Below are 17,990 nucleotides of genomic sequence, written 5' to 3' on the forward strand. Positions count from 1 at the left end.
GACACCCCTGACAGCAGCCTTGACAAACACCTGCCCTTTGTGAAGGTCTGCTGAAAGACAAAAATAAGGGTTTTCCTGCTGAGGTCTGAAGGAGGACACAGTTGAACTAGCAGATATTCTTCTTCCAATTTCTCCACACACACCTAACAACTACAACTGCTTCTACCCTACATCCTTCAACTTGGCCTCCAACAACCTGTATCCTTCCAAGAGACGCGCCTGCAGGGTAAGTCCTGCCTTATGAGAGGCTCTCCCCACTCAGTGTGGGTGTAGCCTTTTGGGACGTGAAACACTGCAAGTCCTTAATGCACCAGTGATAACTGCTGCTGTTTTTCAAAAGCTTCTAGCACAGCCAATCTGAGCAGCCTGCCACAGGAACAGCCAAGGGTACATCCCAATCCAAAGTCACCTTTCTGCACTAACGCGGTTGTAATTTTTCCTGGCCCTGTTATCAGAAGTGACCGATACAGTGCATGTCATCTTCATCAGAGATTTCTCTGACTTGGAAAATTTCAGCCCAAACAGTTTAAAATTTGATAAAGGCAAAAGAAAGGGGAAACAGCACTTGTCGGTGTGATCTTAATCTTAAATTGTCCCAACATAGCATCACCTGTAACTTCAGATACTAAAAAATTATATTGTTTACATGCCATCAAGCGACTACACTGTGAAAAACAACACTATTCTAACACATCTTTTGCTGTCCTACACATTATGCTCAGTTTTCCATCCTGGTAACGCAGAGAAGAATTCAGTCCAACCAAGCTTAGCACGTACACACCTTCCAGATGAAACCACCAAAACCTCCTGTTCTTTGTAATGCTGCAGTATTTATAAGATGTCCTACAGAGCACATGCTGAGTGTTCAGGCACTTGAAAGAGGAAACAACTGAACAGTCCTGTGAGTACCTACAAACAAATACACCATGCATCGCCAAGGTGAAGCAGGTCAAAGCTAAATACTGTTAAATATCAAAAAACTATTCCACAGGCAAACAGATCGTGTCCTCTTGTAACATACAATTAGTGACCACAGGATGAGGAAAGCAAAAAAACCACCACCCTGCATCTGTGATTACCAGTCTCCATGCAGATCAAGAGGAGTCTTAGTCACTCTCAAGTTGTGCTAACTTTTAACAAGCAGAACCTGAATTCCTGCAGACTTTGGCCGCCAGGGAAGTGCTGGTGTGGGCTCTCTGATGTCTAATAGAAAGGTGAGCTCACGCTGAAGCCACTCTCCATGGAGCAATAACATGCTCTCGGAAACCTACTCTCACAAAGCCTGAGGAAAACTTGTTTCTGAGATCTAAATATTGTCATATTCTACTGAAATTAGCCAATAAATCCTAGAATTGCTATGAGACAATGTACACGATTAACAAATCACTTCATGGGGAGCAGAGCTGTTAGACCTGGAACCATACTGAATTTCTAAGCTTCAATAATTTACACAGAAAGCGAAAGAACTGTTTTCTTATTAATCAACTGCTAAATAAAGAAAAAAACGTGCTTTGTTAAGAATCTCAAAATTGACGGGCACCAACAGAAAGAGTTGCAAACTGTATGTATTTTCCCTAGCGCCTCCTCTCCTCGTCACTACACCGTCTCTCCAAGCAATGGAAACTGCTTGCGCAACACAACACTAAGACGACTCCTGTGTCCCAGAACGCCTTTGCCCGCCATCAGGAGCCAAGCAGCTCTCCCCGGCCTTTACTGTGGGTGTCAGGGAGCCACAGAGGACCCTAGTGCTTGAAACCTAAAGGGCTTCAAGGTGGGAGCCTCTGGCTGAGTCCAGGCTGGTATCCTGACCATGGCAGTGCTTACATCGAGATACAGTTCAGGCACTGAGGAAGAGAGATGGTAGGAAACGCTCCTCCCGAGGATCCACGCCACAACCAAGTGCTAGGGCCGGGCTGAGCCTCCGTGTCTGAAGAAGGAATTAAACTGCTCCAGAAGTGCCCTCACAGTAAGCTGACTTTACCTGCCAGGGAGAGGCGCCCCCTCCCTAAAACCACATCTGCCAGCTCCCGCGGCGTCGACGGCAGCGAGGCCTCCCCTCAGGGCTACGCCGCCCCTCCCCGGCCCCACCGCCTTCGCTACCGACAGTCTCGCCCGTATTAGGGGGCCGGGGCGGGCAGGGAGGAGGGGGACTCAGGCGGGCTCCCCTCAGCGCTGGGGGCGCTGCGGAGGCGAAAGGCGGCGCGGCCGGGCCGCGAGCAGCCGCCGGGGCGGCGTGCGGTGCTGGGGGCAGCAGCCGCGGTGGGGCCGGGGCCGGGGCGGGAGCGGGGCTCCCCGCCGCGCCGGGAGCGGGGCTCCCCGCCGCGCCGTACCTGCGGGCGGGAGGCGACGGTCGGAGCGGCCCGATGGCCGCCGGTTCTCACCTGGGCGGAAGCGGGAAGCGAGGGCGCCTCACCTGCGGCGCAGGAAGCCGGGGCGGCGCGGCGGGAGAGCCGCCTCCCGGGGGACGGCCGGGCCGCATCCCGCCGGCGGGGGCGGGAGCGGCCAGCAGGCCGCGTCCGGAGGGGCACGTAACGCCAGTGCCCCTGGGGCGGGCCGGCTGGAGAAGCACCGCTGCTGGCAAACGTCCTCTCCTGGCTCTGGGAGGCCCGCGCCTCCAGCTGAGCGGTGCTTAAGAGCGGGGGCGAGCCCTCAGGTGCCGTGGAGAAGAGCGCACCTGAATGATCTGGAAGGTCGGAGAAGGGCAGGGCCCAGCACTTCTGTGCTACTGCTGAAGACAGGGCGATGGGGACTACGGGAGGGGGTCCTGCAGGCAAAGGCCCAGGGCTGAAGCTCATGAACGGGGCATTCAGTCTGGCCACAGGGGCCAGTGGTAGCTGCTCTGTGAAACACAGAGCTTAAAACCCAAGTCATTTTTCAGATGAACTTGATTCATAAATTACATACATATCAACATTGCCACCAAACTCCCTAGTGAGGGCAAAATGTAGGTGTAGACTTAATAGAAAAACTTTATTTGTATTCATTTGCAGTGAACCAGTGTCCAAACATTAATTCAGAGCCCTTCTGAACTCAAATTCCCACAGAGGCCTCAGCAGCACAGCCCCTACCACTTCCACAAAAGGGGACAGCAAAAGCCCTATGACAGCAGCTTGGACAGAGTTAAGGGATTATAACACTTCCCCCAGAGCGCGCTGAACCAGCAATGCACGAACACCTCTCACAGCACTCACCTCAACCAGCACTGCACCCAACAGCACTCAAACACCCCATGTTACCTATGGCTTCTGAAAGACGCTGCACGTTGCCTGGGATAGCTTCTGTGTAGGAGCTGTGGCTTAAGTCCCTGCAGAGGCAGCCCAAGAGGAGGAAATAAAAGCAAAGTTTTCCTACTGCTAGTTGCAAAATACAGAACACGCACCATTTTAGTTGAAGTTAATTGCGGGAACTGCAAGTGCTTTCTACCTCTGAAACCTGCATGGTCATCTGTTTTCAGATTTTTTTAAAGCTATAGAGGCACACACACAAAGTGAAACTCTCAAAATAATTTTTATTCTGCTACACTGTTTCACTAACTCATTTGCAGCAGATCTTACACAGCCCCACCACTGGCATAGGATAAGGATTATAAAAGGTTTGGGAATTAATTTCACCTCATAACTTTGGCTTGATTTCCCCTCTTCCTAGTGCCTGTTTTGTTTTATTAAGCAATAGCAGTTGCACTAGAGCATGCAACATGCTAAGATCATTTTATCCTCCATTTTTAAAAATTCAGATTCCAAATGCCTAACTTCTGAGTCCTTACTCTCAATTTTAATTAATGTAGCGCTCGTGAGAAGTGACAATTTTCTTGACAGTGATGAACAGCAAGTCATGTATTTATCCATCTGAGAGATGCACTGCAGACAAAAGAGCCAAGCACTTTTCTCATCAGTGCACCTCAGTCTTGATCTCAGAGGGCTGAGTTCATTACTGAGTGCACTCTGGCCCTGGCCTTTCTCTTCCAGTTGTTGAAAGGAGTATCAATTTTCATTTGCATACTTTGTCTGCTGAACTCTAGACTGCCAATTTAGTTTACACAAATCTCCCAAAAAGCTGTTAGATGGCAATATTTCACATCACTGGCTGAGCTCTTTGTCAGCCATCCACACATTTTAAATCCACATTTTTACTGATTCTTTGAATATCTGGGACTGTGACAAACCTTTCGTTGGTACTGACAGACTCATATGTGTCACCATTCATTCACCAAAATAACAACCAGTAAAACCAAAAGACTTCCAGAAGGGCTGCATAATGACAACAGTCTCTTAAATACTATCTTGGAGTTACTTTTAGCCTTTTTCAGTTTCTATGTCCCTACTTTTTTTTCAGGAAATGCTTCTAGACCAGCTGTAAACTTATGACAGTAGTGCTGTCTCTCCTGGGTATGTTTACACAGAACAGTCTCCCCGTCTCCCCATCTCCTATAAACAGTCCACAACCCCCAGCAGTTCATAACTGAAAAAGGACACCTTCACAACCAAACACTAGAAAAATGTGAAATAGCCTTCAAGGAAGTAAGAAAAGGAAAAGGTTGGTAATGACCACAAAATACTTTACAAAGATCAAATGCTGCTGATGATAAAGGCTTGCCTGCTCCAGGTATTTAGGATTCATTTTAAAAATAAAATAAAAAGCATTTGTAACAATACAATCACAATTTTATGTGAAAATAGAATAACAATTTCAAACTATTTCTTTAATCTGACTGCTCTGTGTGTCCTGGACACATTGACAGCACACAAGGCCCATCCAGCCCCACCTGGCTATGAGGGCACTGCCCCAGCCCAGGTTTAAGCCGTGGTTCAGCAGAAGGGTTTACTGACCGGTACCGGCTGGCTGCAGAGCGGCACAAGCCATCCCTTTAACCTCTCCTCTGCTTTTTAAAATTCTTTTGAAAGTTCCTAGCAATCTCCAGACAACACCAGGGACACCCCCTCGTACCAACACCCCGAGGCAACATTTCACCTGTTGGGCCAAAGTTACAGCTTCGGTATTTGGAAGAGCAGGGAGGGTTCGCCTCTCCCCTCTCGGGACATGCCCTCACCCGGCCCGGCCCGGCTCAGCCTGCCCACCGGTCCCGGCGTCCCCCGCCCGCCGCTCGGTTCAAGGCGCCGGGGCGCTTCCTGCTGCAGGTGACTCGACTCGCCTCCCCGCAGTGCCAACACCCAGGAGCCGCCTCAGCTCCGCGCTGCCGAGAGGACTGCTTAACAACCCCCCACACCAATCCACAGCTCCTTATGGCCGACATCTTAAGTAAGGGCAGGTGGGCCCCGTCCCACCAGGTGCTAGTGGCAGGTGCGGCCATCTTTACTCAGGGCACGAACCGACCAGTCCCGCCGCCAGGGCGGTAGGAGCGCCATCTTGAGTAGGGGCACGCTCTGCCCTCAGCGCTGACCATTAGCTGCCTCAGGAGCCATATTTGCTGAGGTCAACCCCCCGAAAAAACACACCCCCCCCAAATCAGCCCCCTCAGCAGCCAACGAACAACGCGCAGGACCCCCTCCACCCCACCCCGCCCCTCCCCGCAGGCAGGGAGGCCTCTCCCCGCGGCGGAGCCGCTCCTCCCCGCGGCGCCGCTTGGGCCGGCGAGTCAGCTGATGGCAGCGGCGGTTCCCATCATGGCCTCCCGGCCGGGGCGGCTGCCGGCGGGGCCGGGGCGGCGGAGAGGCGCGGCGGAGGCCGGGATCCTGCTTCTCCTCTGGTTCGCGGGTGCAGCCGTGGAGGGAGCGGCGGGCACGGAGCCACCGCTCAAGTGCGACGAGCTGAGGCTGGGGCAATATCCTGAGCGGGGCCGGGGCCGGGGCGGGCGGAGGGGGCTCGGTTGCTATGGTGATGGGGCCCGGGCGGGCGGAGGTGCCTGACGGGGCGGGGGTCGAAGAAAACCTCAGGTCAGGAGCCGCGAGGGGGGTCTCGGCTGCAAGGAGCAGGAGAGGGCACGTCTGCAGAGGCGTAGGTTTATTTTTGGGGTGGTACAGAGTGTGCATGTGTGCGGGTTTGGGGTGTTTCTGATTTTCAAAGAGAAAATCCCGTGAGATGAGACCCCTTCTCTCCCTCCCTCCCCCCCGCCGCGTTTTGTTTTTTTTTTTTTGCAGGACAGTCGAGTGAGACACGGTGGCTTTGCGAAATATTGGGTCTTCCTCCACAGTCCAAAGGAGCAGGGCGCAGGTGTTAGAGACTCTAGCTGCGAGGCTCCTGACTCTCCAAAGGCGTGTCAGGCCATCCCCAGGAAATGTTTGTTGATGGTAGCTGACAGTTATTGATGTAGCTGCAGATCAAAAGTGTCAGGATAGCAAATCTTGGAAAAGTTAACTTCATCTTCTGCTTTACTTGGCCGTGGGAGTTCAGATCTCTGGAAATAAGTTCCTGCTCAGGTTTTTTCTAAATTCCTGGCATTTCAGATGTTCATTTCTAGGTGTACTTTGAGTTCCATATGTTACTGTAGATTTAACCTTCTCAACCAAATGCCTCAATTAAAAGGTACTCTGATATAAGGGAAGAAGACTAGATTAGGCATGCTACCTTGTTGCCTTCAAATACAGAGGCCATGACTGATAAACATTGTAGTTGCTTTAGGTAGTGCTGACTGCAGCACTAATTAAACGTGGAGCTTATGCGATATATTGGTGTATTAAATTGGATTAACAGATTTGCTGTATGGTAATGTGCTGTTCCTATTTTGGGGGATGGGTAGGAAGGAAAGCTAACATCAAGGTGCATCTTAAATCCTCAGAGTTTAAAGAGTGTGGAATAGATTACCGTTAAACCTGTTGTAGTGTTTCATATGAAAAATATTTTCCTCAATTACCTGAACATATATGTGCGATGAGCCTAAAATAGATAATAGTACACAAGAACCAATGAATTGTACAAATCACACAGCATATGGTAAGGATTTCTAAATTGTAACATACTGACAGCAGCTACGTTTTCCAAGGAAGTGTTCAATATATGCATTTGTGTATCTGCTAAATGAGCTTTATAAAATATGGGATTAGTAATATCATTAGTATGAAAGTGAAAAACACTTGTGTGGATTGGATGCTTTACAAAAAATGAATAAATACATTGTCCCTGATTGGTACATTTGTAAGTGAGGTTTCTGGTAAATCTCTTCAATGTACAGGATATCCTCTAGGCTCTGTCCTGCACTACTGTGATTAAAACAAACCATTCTTGTCATATTGATTTTGCATATACTTACTAAAAGAATTGACATGTGACAGAACAGCCTTCAAAATCTTCTGTTTTTTAAGAAAACATGGTGCCTTCCATCATCAGGAGTCTTTAGTGCCATGAGGTTCTGTTTTGAAAGCACATTTATTTTGATGTTAATTTCTAACGTACTTTGGAGTACAACAGAAAAATGCTTAAATTGATCACTTGGCTTACTACATAAGTTTAGCTTTTCTGATGTTCTCAGGCACTGAAATAAATAGTCTCTGTGTTAGCTAATAGCACAACAGTTTTGCTTTATGTGCGCTCATATTTAAAATACATGTGTGTGCTTTTGTCTTTCTTATTTTGTTTTCATAAATGCTGAATAATTTTCTTCACTGGGATGCTCAGGGATAGTGAAGGTTTTCCAAATACTTCAGAGACTGGATGAAAGTACTGTCCCTAATGGATCGGTTTTTAAGTTATTCAGCCCTTTACATCATCTTTGACATCATGTCCCTGATTATAAATGTCCAGTCAGTGAGCAGAAGGAATATTCTGTAGTTCAAGATTGATCATAACTCAAATTGTTAGTTGTCTAACCAGTTACTATGTGATTGTATTTAATATGCTATACATTTGAACAGGAGATAAGCTTCAGAGTGGGAAAACTTGCTGAATTAATTAACAGTGTTTTATGTGTCTGTATAGAGTATTTTGCACACATAGCAGTTACCAGTTTATCCCCACAGTATTTCAGCCGCTTCCTGTTTTAGTATTATCTAAGTAATAAAAAATTAATCTTCGGGATCATGCTTGAAGCACCACAGTTTCTGAACATCTTTCTGGAATCCATCACCCAAACAAATAGGGGTTTAATTCAAAGCATCCACGTAGTCTCATTGAGTAGCAGATTTCAAGTCTGACTGGCATGACATTGACAGGAAAGCTGTGTCCTTTCCTGTATATAATCTGCTCTGGGTTTCTTCTAAATAAAAGGAAGCACTGCTTTCTTTGCTTAATTTTTTTTTGAAAGAAAGAATGTAGTTTTTTGTAGTTGTCTTAGATTAGGCACATTGATGAGTAACATCCATGTAGGACTTTATAGCAGTTAAGTCCAGATAGCTCATATATTTTGGCTGTTACTGATAACTGATGGCCTGAAATAATTTTTTTTCCTTTTTCTTTTGGGTGCCTATGCAATATGGATAGATGTTAAAACAAAATCCAAATTCTGGTCTTCTTGCCTGTAGGTAGTATAGGTAAATCTGGAAAAAAATGTTGAAACTGGCTTTCTGTTTTGTTGGAACCAACCAACAGGAGTCAAAAATACTGAAAACTAATAGAAAGTGGGTAAAGGACTGGGACTTTTCCCTTTAGAACAAGACTTCAACATTGGAGAGTGACTAATATTCTGGTAGTACATTGCAAACTTTTAGCAGGTGTCAGTTTCTGCTGTGATTTTCACTTTGGTTCTCTTAAGAGTCAAGCCTGAGCTCAGAACAACAGAATATTTTGGTTGAAAGTGACCTCAGGAAGTCATATAGTCCAGCCTCTTGCTCAAAGCAGCATTGGCACTGAGTTCAGACCAGGTTGCTTAGGGCTTTGTGCAGTCACATCTTGAAAACCTCCAAGGATGGTGATGCACCACCTCTCTGGGCAACTTGTTCCAAAATTTGACTGTTCTCATGATGAAAATGTTTCAGGTTCAGGTTTCTCTTTGACTCATAATGGAGCCAAAATGGAAATTACAGCAGAATTAGGGCAGCAATTAGGTTTATATATTTTGCTTAATATGTATTATATAAAAAGACAAGTTAGTGATAGGACTGCCTTAAAAGTATGTCTGCGTGTACTGTGCTGTGTATCAAGACTGTTGCACCGTATAACTTCATTTATGTATTTCACTTGTGTCTCGTCACAAAAATGCTACAGTACCCAATTGGTTACTGCTTCAATTCAAATGATTTTTTTGTCCTCAGTTCAGTGTCTGCCAGCACCAAATATTACTTGCAAAGATCACCTTGGCATAGAAAAAGTCTTTACGGGACATGAAGTTGGATTTTACAAGCCTATTGCATGTCGCAATGTGTAAGTACACCATTGTTCTTCATAATAATTAGTCTTTGTTTTCACACTGAAGTTTTTCTAAAATAGTATGATGTGTTGACAGAAGGAAAAAGACAAGTAAGGTAGAATCCTACACGTGTTGCCCAGTACTTAATCCTCTAATAAACACTATAAGGATACAACATGCATGTTTATAAATAAATCTGTCTCAGCTATGAACACATTTTTCTTTGTTTAGTTATGTTTGTATCTTTGCTTTACCTTAGTATTTTACCTTTGCTTTACTTAGTACTTTCCCCTGGCAAAAATTTGCTCCAAATGCTAAGGCTACATTTCACATATGCTTAAAATCCGCACAGGTGCTGAAAGGAGCTGTTTGATGGCACCTCTCCATCCCTTTCCCTGACATACCGTACTGAACACTGAATCAGGGAACTGATCTGGGTTAGAACTAACTTGGATCAGTTCCCCAGTTTGAGTCACAGTACAGTCGCTTCAAGCATGTGTGCCAGCACAAGGATGAGGGCAACTCAAGGATAAGAGAGTGGAGAAAGGAGGGCTGGGCTGGGCTGCGCTGTTCAGTGGCAGTAGTGGTTCATGCCAGTTTAAAGTGTGCCTGTAGCTGCGGCTTAAGTTGTAGTATATATGAATATTGGGGGAATTTAAGTCTCTTTACAGTTCCTCAAAAATATTTCTTGGAGGAACTGTTCACTATTTTTGAACAACCTTTGTATTTAATCAAGTCCTCTGTGTCTTTTAAGAGCCTGTTTCTGAAACACAAAAATGATGGACCTGGTTTTTCTAAAGCACATTGTGAGCAATGGAGAGCTCTGGATACCAATAAATGTTCCAACTGGCCAATGCTAATGATTAGTGAACACCTGTCAGTACCATTTGTTTCTCCTTTTTGTGTGATTCACGCAGGAGCCTTTTTCTTTTGTCCTACTGGAATCTTTGGAAATTAAAACTCCAGTAACATTCACTGGGTATTCCTTATCACACTAGCGGGCAAGTAACTCTGATGTGATACTTACTGCTCAATAATTTGCCTAACTCAGAAGTACAGCTCTGCCTCTTAGTTTCATAAATATTTTCTCTGTATTTAGTCTTCTCAACAGTCAAAGCTCAGCAAATTGAAGAAAACATATTATTACATCTAATCAAATTTAAATGCTAGCAAACTAGACTTCAGTAACATTTTTGTCCAGAAACAATTGTGTTTCAGTCCCATCTGTGATGGGGACTGAGAATAAGATGAGCTATACTAGTTCAATAAAATTGCTTCCTCTTTGGGGTAGACAGTAATTCTTATGTTTGGAGTTTTTTGTATATGTGTATCTTTGATTTAATACATATTCTAGAAACGTTTTTTAAATGTAGGGGGTTTTTTACATTTATTGATTAAAAGCTCAAATCTATATAAGCAGAAAAAATGTCATCCTTCTTATGATGACTGTTACTTGATCATGACTGTTATTTATGATTAAATAATCAATGGTTACACTACCAAAAGAACTTGCTGTGGCTTTTCCAGTCCCATGACTGCTAGTATGGCAGAAGGGGAAGAGCACCCTTTGTGGGATTGCTGAAAACCGCAGTAAAGTACAACTGTGAACGCAGGGTTATGCAGACATGCCCTTGATAATGTCCCAAAGCCAGTTCAAAGTGGCAGCAAGATTAGTATTACCATCCTTCATACGTACACTTGTTTAAAAGTGGTCTAATCACTGATCATTATATGAGTCTTTTATAAGGCATTTTGAATGTTACCTAAGTGTTAGAAACATTGTTTCAAGCAGGAATCTTCAGCTTGATACTACAACAGGCCTGCCCTTCCTGTGCTTTTTTGGAGATTTTCCAGCATCCTATCTGAGTTTTGATGGAAACTGTAACTGTCTTCTGGCAGAAATAATTGCTCATCATTTAACCAGAAAATTGGTTTGAGAAGGCATCTTCCCATAGCAGGACTGTCCTAGCATGGGGACAGCAGGTTAATCTCTGTCCCTAGCTTTTGGAAGGAGCAAATCAGCAAGTTGTGCTTAGCCAAAACTGTAATTTAACAACAGTCCAGATAACAGTTCTGGGATCCAGTTACTTTAGAGCAAGACCAGGAAATGTTGTATGTTTGTATAAGTAGATGTGTTCATGTTGCTCCTAGTATTAGTTCAAGGAGAAGCTTTTAAGTGCTAATAAGGTTGCTCTGGCAAAGAAATACTGGGAGTCAGGATTGCTTTGGGTTGGTTTTAATTAGATGTTTCAGAGGTAGATTTTTGCCAAATTCTAGAATTCCCCAAATTGGCACTCTATCATGTATTTTCCCTAATACATACAGGCCCTGATTCTGCAGACTTGAAATGTCCATTGCTCAAGTATTGCCATTCTTCGCAAGGAGTCCATCAAATGGTAGTCTGTGAAGTTAATGAGGTTCAGTGTGGACAGGTCTTTGAGCAGTGCTAAGAGACCCTGAAAGAGCACAGAAACCACTGTGACCTACAGCAGTACTTGCATATAAATGATTAGTGTGGGAGAGCTGGAAGAAAAAGTTTTTAACATGGTATCTGGAAGAAATGTAGGCAGAAAAGAATAAAGATTGGATGAGGCTGAGAAGGAAGAAAAATTGAGAAGAGCAACTGAAAAGAAATTACACCTTTTACCCCATTGTAGAAATTCCTTTAGGTGCCTGGGATGTATTATTTTCCTACTTGTTGGTCTAGTCTTCAATGCATATATGTATCTGTAAGAGTGAGTAAGGCAAAGGAAATACAAGAGTGGATGCTGCCTTGTTACAATATTAACATGCTTCCACTTCATACTACATTTCTTCTGCCCATCAGTTTGATGTTGACTAGGTTGCAGACTGTTCTGTTCTTAAAAGCATCTCAATTCATAGGCAAGTGCTCAGTCTATTTCTGGTTTTGATCAGGAGCATCTCAAATTAAACTGTGTTCCCACCTTTTATGTAAGAGCTCTTTTGATGCTTTAGTGTCCTTGGAGGGTTGTTGACACTTTGTAGTTGATAAACAATTTCCAACAGTTTACCTCACCTTTTAAATAAAACCATTAGTGTTCTTTACAATGGAAAGAAGACAGTTCTAAAAATGATAATTTACATTATATTAGGTTCCAGGAACGCCCAATGTATTCTGTGTTGCAAATAAGTGCTAAGTAACAAATATTGAGGTAAAAGTCATGATTTAATCATTTAATGTTGCCATTAAGTTTTAAAGCCAGTAAATCTAGATAATAAGCAAAAAGGTACATCTTTATTTGGCATTGAAAGTGCTTAATAAAGGTGCCTGGACCTTTCTTAGCTCCTGTCTTTGTGAAACTATGTTTTATTCAGCTGTCAACCAAGATTTTAATTTGGGCTTATTAAGTAATTGCTGGCACATAGTAGTGCACGTATCAAAACGGTGAATTATTGAATTTTTTTCTAAGTTCTAATTACATTTGGTTTTGCTTTTCTTTTCAGGAGCTAGCTGTTTGCCAATGCAGCAAAGGATGCAGCAAGTTCTAGTTTTGATAGCTATATGTTTCTAGCTCACTTATTAGCATAAAGCTCACATGAACAGTGAAAGTTACAGGTGGTTAGGTGGCCATGTCACTCCAGAAGATGGAAAGAATGGCACCAATTAGGATAAATATCAAAAAAGTCTGTTGTATCTGTGTATTTTGTATGACTAACCATGGGATGCTTAATTTCAGGGTACCTCTCTACCACTCTACATCTTTGTACTGTCAACATGTCTTTTCATTTATGAGTTTGTGCCTTTAGAGTGTAGTAAATGGATACATGACTTACCCTTCTTGTTGAATCCTTGCAACTTCTTCAACTGGTGGCCATGGTTCATTTCTCCTTCAGATCTCATTGCAATTACTGTCTCTGCTGACATCTCACCTGTCTATCCTGTTCCTCTCAATTTGGCTGTGTGTGAGATTAATGCCTACAGACAGTATGCATACACCTCTTAGCTTTCTAGGTTTGTCTCAATAGGGCTGAACTGTTAGGAAGTGCTCTGTAAAACTGGGAATGTATCAGCAACTGAATTGTGTCTCTTTTGACAAGAAATCATTATTTAGTTTCAGAATAATCTGTATTCTGCAAAAGTATACTTGAGTTGCCACAGCTGAGCTTGCTTTATGGAAGATGCCTACCCAGTTTGAAAGCTTAACATTATCAATTCTGTGTCCGTTAATGGAAGATAAACAAGAAGTCTGTTGTTTTGTTTGTGGTTTTTGGTTTTTTTTAACTGAAGCAGCAGGCAAATGAATCACTACTTTAATTCTCAAAAGTATGAGTGAATATATTTTGCAGTCATTGTCTACATTACTTGTTTCTTTTGGCAGAAATGGATACTCTTACAAAGTGGCAGTGGCTCTGTCCTTATTTCTTGGATGGTTGGGAGCAGATAGATTTTATCTAGGCTATCCTGCATTAGGTAAGTTTATTTCTTATTTTTTTCTTTGAGCTTATTGTTATGGCTGAGTTGTATGTGTATACTTATGTTTTGAGTAGTGAAGGCTGAAGTTTTAATATTTACAACTAGAATCCTTACTTTATTGTCAAGTAAGATAAAATCCTGCATTATCCACAGCCTGCTCTTCTGTTGGCGTGAACAGTGACAAATGGATGTATAGTCGTCCAACAGATAAAATCCTAATAAGCAAACATGATTATTCCTATTCATAGTTTTGCTTTATGTTTGCTTTGCATTGATGTTTATCACAGCATTCTCTGTGAGGCACTGAAACAGAAGTGGTTTTGACTCATGTGCCAGCTACTCAAATGATGTCTGATTTTGCCAGGAAAATAGTGGACAAACTTTACAGTAAACCTAGTGTTTTGGGATATGGAATTTTTTCTGGCATATACATACTTTCAAGATAGCTCATAGTATTAGTAACAGAAGCTGGAACCTTTAAAAAGACCTACCTCTGGTTAGTGTTTTTAGGACTTGATTCCCAGGGTGATGGTGCCTCTGGCTGTTAAATAAATGTTTCTGCCCATTAAATGTAAACTCTTGGGTTTTTTTAAATAATGTTGTCTGTCCTTCTCAATAATCTTGTGTTAACATCTGTGTCTTTTTTCCCTGAGATTCTGTAATTAGCACTTACTTACTTACTTCAGTTTTATAAAAAGGTAAATTTTTGGAGTGGTCAGTAAGGTGTACCTTTCTGTTATATCATTGGATATGGAATAATATTTTGCAGTATTATTTTGTTATATAATGTGGTAATGCTGACTTATAAATCCTCCATTCTTATATGGAAGTTCTTATGGCTCATGCTTGTTAACCCTACTGGAATATACTGTAGCCAGTAACCAAAGTTAAGACTTAAAATTAAATTTTTCCAAAGTCAAGTTTTCAAGCTTTTGAAAGGTAAAGAAGACAAAATCAAATAGGTAAGAGTAGAAAAAAAAGTCAGTAAACTGGATTTCTTGACAGTGGTTAATTGGGGATTTTTTTACATCATCTATGCCTTGGCAAAAAATGGTAAAGAAAGGTAATAGCATTGAAATGTTTTGTACAAGCATAATGAAGACTGTAAATGCTCTTTGATTTATTTTTTTCCTTCTCTTTTGCTTAAAGAGAGCACAAATATAAACAAACTATTGAATATGAAGAAATCAGGAAGGCAGCCTCTTCCTCTCCCACACACTGTGAACTAAACCATAAGTTATTACTGTGCAAGAGCACTATTTTTTCCCTCCATGCTTTAGAGCAGTTTATTTTCTCAGTGTGATCTGCGTGTGGGGAGGGAGGTGAGGAGGAAGAAAAAAATCCACTTTACTCTCCACTCCAGAAACATATGCCAGGTTCAGAAACAGTTCTTCTACATCCAGTAACATAATGGAGCAGCCAGTTCCTCAAGTAAACTGGAGCTGCTGCTGGAACCAGCATTGGTAAGAGAACTGGGTTCCTAAAATGCCAACTGGCAGCAAGGTTCAGGACCAGAGCTTGAGAGGAGATGGTATAAGGAGCATCACAAATAAATATCTTAAATGGTAATTGCACTTGATGCAGGTAATAGCAAAGTAAACTGTTCACCAGAGTTTGACATTATTTAATCATCTTAACTGTTGTTTCCTGAGGCTAGCATTTCTTTAGCTGGCTGTTTCCGTTACATTTTGTTGTACTACTGCCAGTACTGATACCCAGGCTAACTATATCTGGCTGCTGCAAGTCTCGTGCATCAGCCACTGGGAACAAGTTGTTTTAAACAATTATATACTTAGTTTTATGCATGTTTAAGTGTCACCACTTTAATTGTAATATGCACATAGGCTTTTCTTCTAATCAGTTGAAAGTCTGTCCTGCTACTACTCTTTCATCTTTGTGGTCATTAGGTGTATTTTCCTTGTTCTCTCTGACTACTGTGCTGTTCCATGGAGAGGTTATAAACTGTCTCCCTGGAGTTTATAAATCAGGCTAGTTTCATCTTGAGTTTCATCTTGTCAACTATGGGAGCTATATCCAGACAGTGGGATGCTCTTCCTGCAGCGTGCAAGCAGTTACTCCCCCACTCCTCTCCACATGCAGCCTCATAAACAGGGCATGGGGGAGAGGAGGTGGTATGCAGGACAGATTGCTGTGTCTGAGAGAGGGGGAGCACAAAGGAGAAGGCAGAGGTCAGGAGACCTTCAGGTGTTTGACTGAGAGCAGGCTCGTTCTTTGGAAAACAGCTGTGTGGTTTTACTAGCAGGTATTACGCAGCACAGCAAAACTCATAGCTGTGGGGAAGAGGTGCTCTGGGATCCACACTGGTTGATGTTATCAACATGCTTTCTCTCTTGCCTCGGAAGTTTGCTGGCCCCTGTAAGCACAGTAAGGATATGCTTTTCAGTAGGGAACTGTGTTTTCCCCGTACAGCATAGCCTACAACTGACTTAAATGCAACAGATACACATTTCTCTTCATGCTGTCTATACCTGGGTATAGAGACAAATGTCTTCACAATGAGTATCTCATTCTCAAAATAACCTAGATGTTTGCCTAGCTCAGCTGAAACATTACTTAAAATATATATAGTAATCATAGTATTAAATCCATTGTACAAGAAACTACTGATATTAAAAAAAAAATTTAAGACAGCCTGCTTCTTCTGAAGGCATTTTCCAAATGAAGTCTGCCTTGCAAGGCAACTTCCAATGAAACATTTATCTGTTAGTTGCTATTCCCATATATTTTCTATTAATCTTTCATTTATTTGTACAAAAAAGAACATTTTTGAATACTGGTTAAAAAGAAGTGTTTATATATATTCAAAATAAATTCCTATTTCAGCAAACATACAAAAGATTGTTCTTCAAAGTAGCATGTTCTGAAAGTCAAATCAGTAAGTGCGGCAACTCATGAGATGATAGAAAGTCTCTTTCTCTTCATAAGTAAATTTTGCAGCTCAAGTTTGGATTTATTCTGTCTGTGCCTCAAAGAAAGGAAAATTTCCAGTAACATGGTTATCAACTTTTGCCTTTCATTGTTTAAGAATATTTATCTGTTAAAAAAAATAAACTGTTAATGTTTAAAATCTTTGAAGTGTACTCAGGATTTAGAAATATGAATATGTTGTTTGTTTTTTTCCGGTTAATTAAGGATCTTTAACTTTAGGTCTGTCTCTAGATATATGTGTGTGTATTTATATATATATATTGTGGGATGGGGAGAGAGTTGGGATGTGATTGCCACCAAAAAGCTATGAACTTCATAATGACTGGCTTAAGGCTACAGCTAAATTTTATTTTCCTTTTGTAGGTTTGTTAAAGTTCTGCACTGTAGGATTTTGTGGAATTGGTAGCCTAATTGATTTCATACTTATTTCAATGCAGGTGAGTCAGGGCTTTCAAAACAAGATACAAATCTGTGTTTGTTAAAGCTTTGATTTGATTGTTAATTCTTTGTTAGCATTTTAGCCTTTAGAAGCTTTGTGTATTGAAAAATAAAGGCAGTTATTTTAGCTCTGTTTGTAGATTGGTGTTATAGAATATGGATACAAAATATATTTGTTGTTTGAATTAAAAAATAGATTAGCTATCTATAAATACTCGTAATGAATAGCTTGGAAGCTATAACACCATAAATTCACTTTGTCAGAACCTATGAGCTCTTTATGTGGCACCATGTTGGACTTTGCATGAGATATCCTGCTGTTCCTTGAATCCTGAAGTTGTTTGCATGTGCTTTATACTGATGGAGCGCATCATCTGGGGTGTCCGTCTAGTGTGCAGGAGAAAGGACATTGCTGCTTTGTTTTTTATTCCTCTCCTCCAAGTACAAGTCCCTTATCACCTGAGACCTGTGACTTTAGGATTCATGATGGTTAAATCCCCAGCTGGGGTGACATCTTGTGACAACATGAAATTGCCAAATTTTCTTATTCTAGAGCGCATCCATTTAACATGAATTACAAATTGCCTATGATGAACTTAAAATGCATTGTGAATATAGAAATTGTTTATATGGGTTTATAGAAAAATATTTTTGAAGTGTAAATCCTTGTATATATGTCTTTTAAAGTATATGCATTCTCAAATTCTTTTCTATGCTACTGCAGTGATCTTGCCTCAGATAACTTTCAGATACAGTTGAGAGTATCTTTCATCTCTCCTTATTCATCTCCCTGGTGACCCCACATCAATTTAGCATTTCCAGAACAAAAAAGCCATGATCTTCTCTCCTTCTCTCCATTCCTTACCTGTGCAGTATTTCAAAGATACTTGTCATCAGCCTAATTCTCTCCTGCCTACCCTCCTTTGTTCAAGA

The 17,990-nt window shown here is 42.2% G+C and overlaps 2 protein-coding genes across 8 annotated transcripts in view; one reads left to right on the forward strand and one right to left on the reverse strand.

Annotated features, from left to right (window-relative positions):
• The window catches only part of PATJ (PATJ crumbs cell polarity complex component), a 156,516-nt gene extending 153,967 nt beyond the window's left edge, over window positions 1–2,549 (reverse strand). The window contains exon 1 of one of the 5 annotated variants that reach the window (XM_064454937.1): window positions 2,331–2,549. The gene's annotated coding sequence lies outside the window, so the exon portion shown is untranslated. The remainder of the gene's footprint in view (window positions 1–2,330) is intronic. The other 4 variants (XM_064454934.1, XM_064454933.1, XM_064454938.1 and 1 more) reach the window with 4 other exon arrangements.
• A 2,897-nt stretch (window positions 2,550–5,446) lies between these two features.
• The window catches only part of TM2D1 (TM2 domain containing 1), a 28,694-nt gene continuing 16,150 nt past the window's right edge, over window positions 5,447–17,990 (forward strand). For all 3 annotated transcript variants that reach the window (XR_010373429.1, XR_010373428.1, XM_064454939.1), the window contains exons 1-5: window positions 5,447–5,779; window positions 6,815–6,888; window positions 9,141–9,249; window positions 13,576–13,667; window positions 16,983–17,056. Coding sequence is in view for 1 of the 3 variants with exons in the window: in XM_064454939.1 (XP_064311009.1) it covers window positions 5,601–5,779; window positions 6,815–6,888; window positions 9,141–9,249; window positions 13,576–13,667; window positions 16,983–17,056 (528 nt within the window). In the remaining 2 variants the exon portion in view is untranslated. The remainder of the gene's footprint in view (window positions 5,780–6,814; window positions 6,889–9,140; window positions 9,250–13,575; window positions 13,668–16,982; window positions 17,057–17,990) is intronic.

This window comes from Phalacrocorax carbo, chromosome 6 (assembly GCF_963921805.1).
Source record: "Phalacrocorax carbo chromosome 6, bPhaCar2.1, whole genome shotgun sequence".
Lineage (NCBI taxonomy): Eukaryota > Metazoa > Chordata > Aves > Suliformes > Phalacrocoracidae > Phalacrocorax > Phalacrocorax carbo.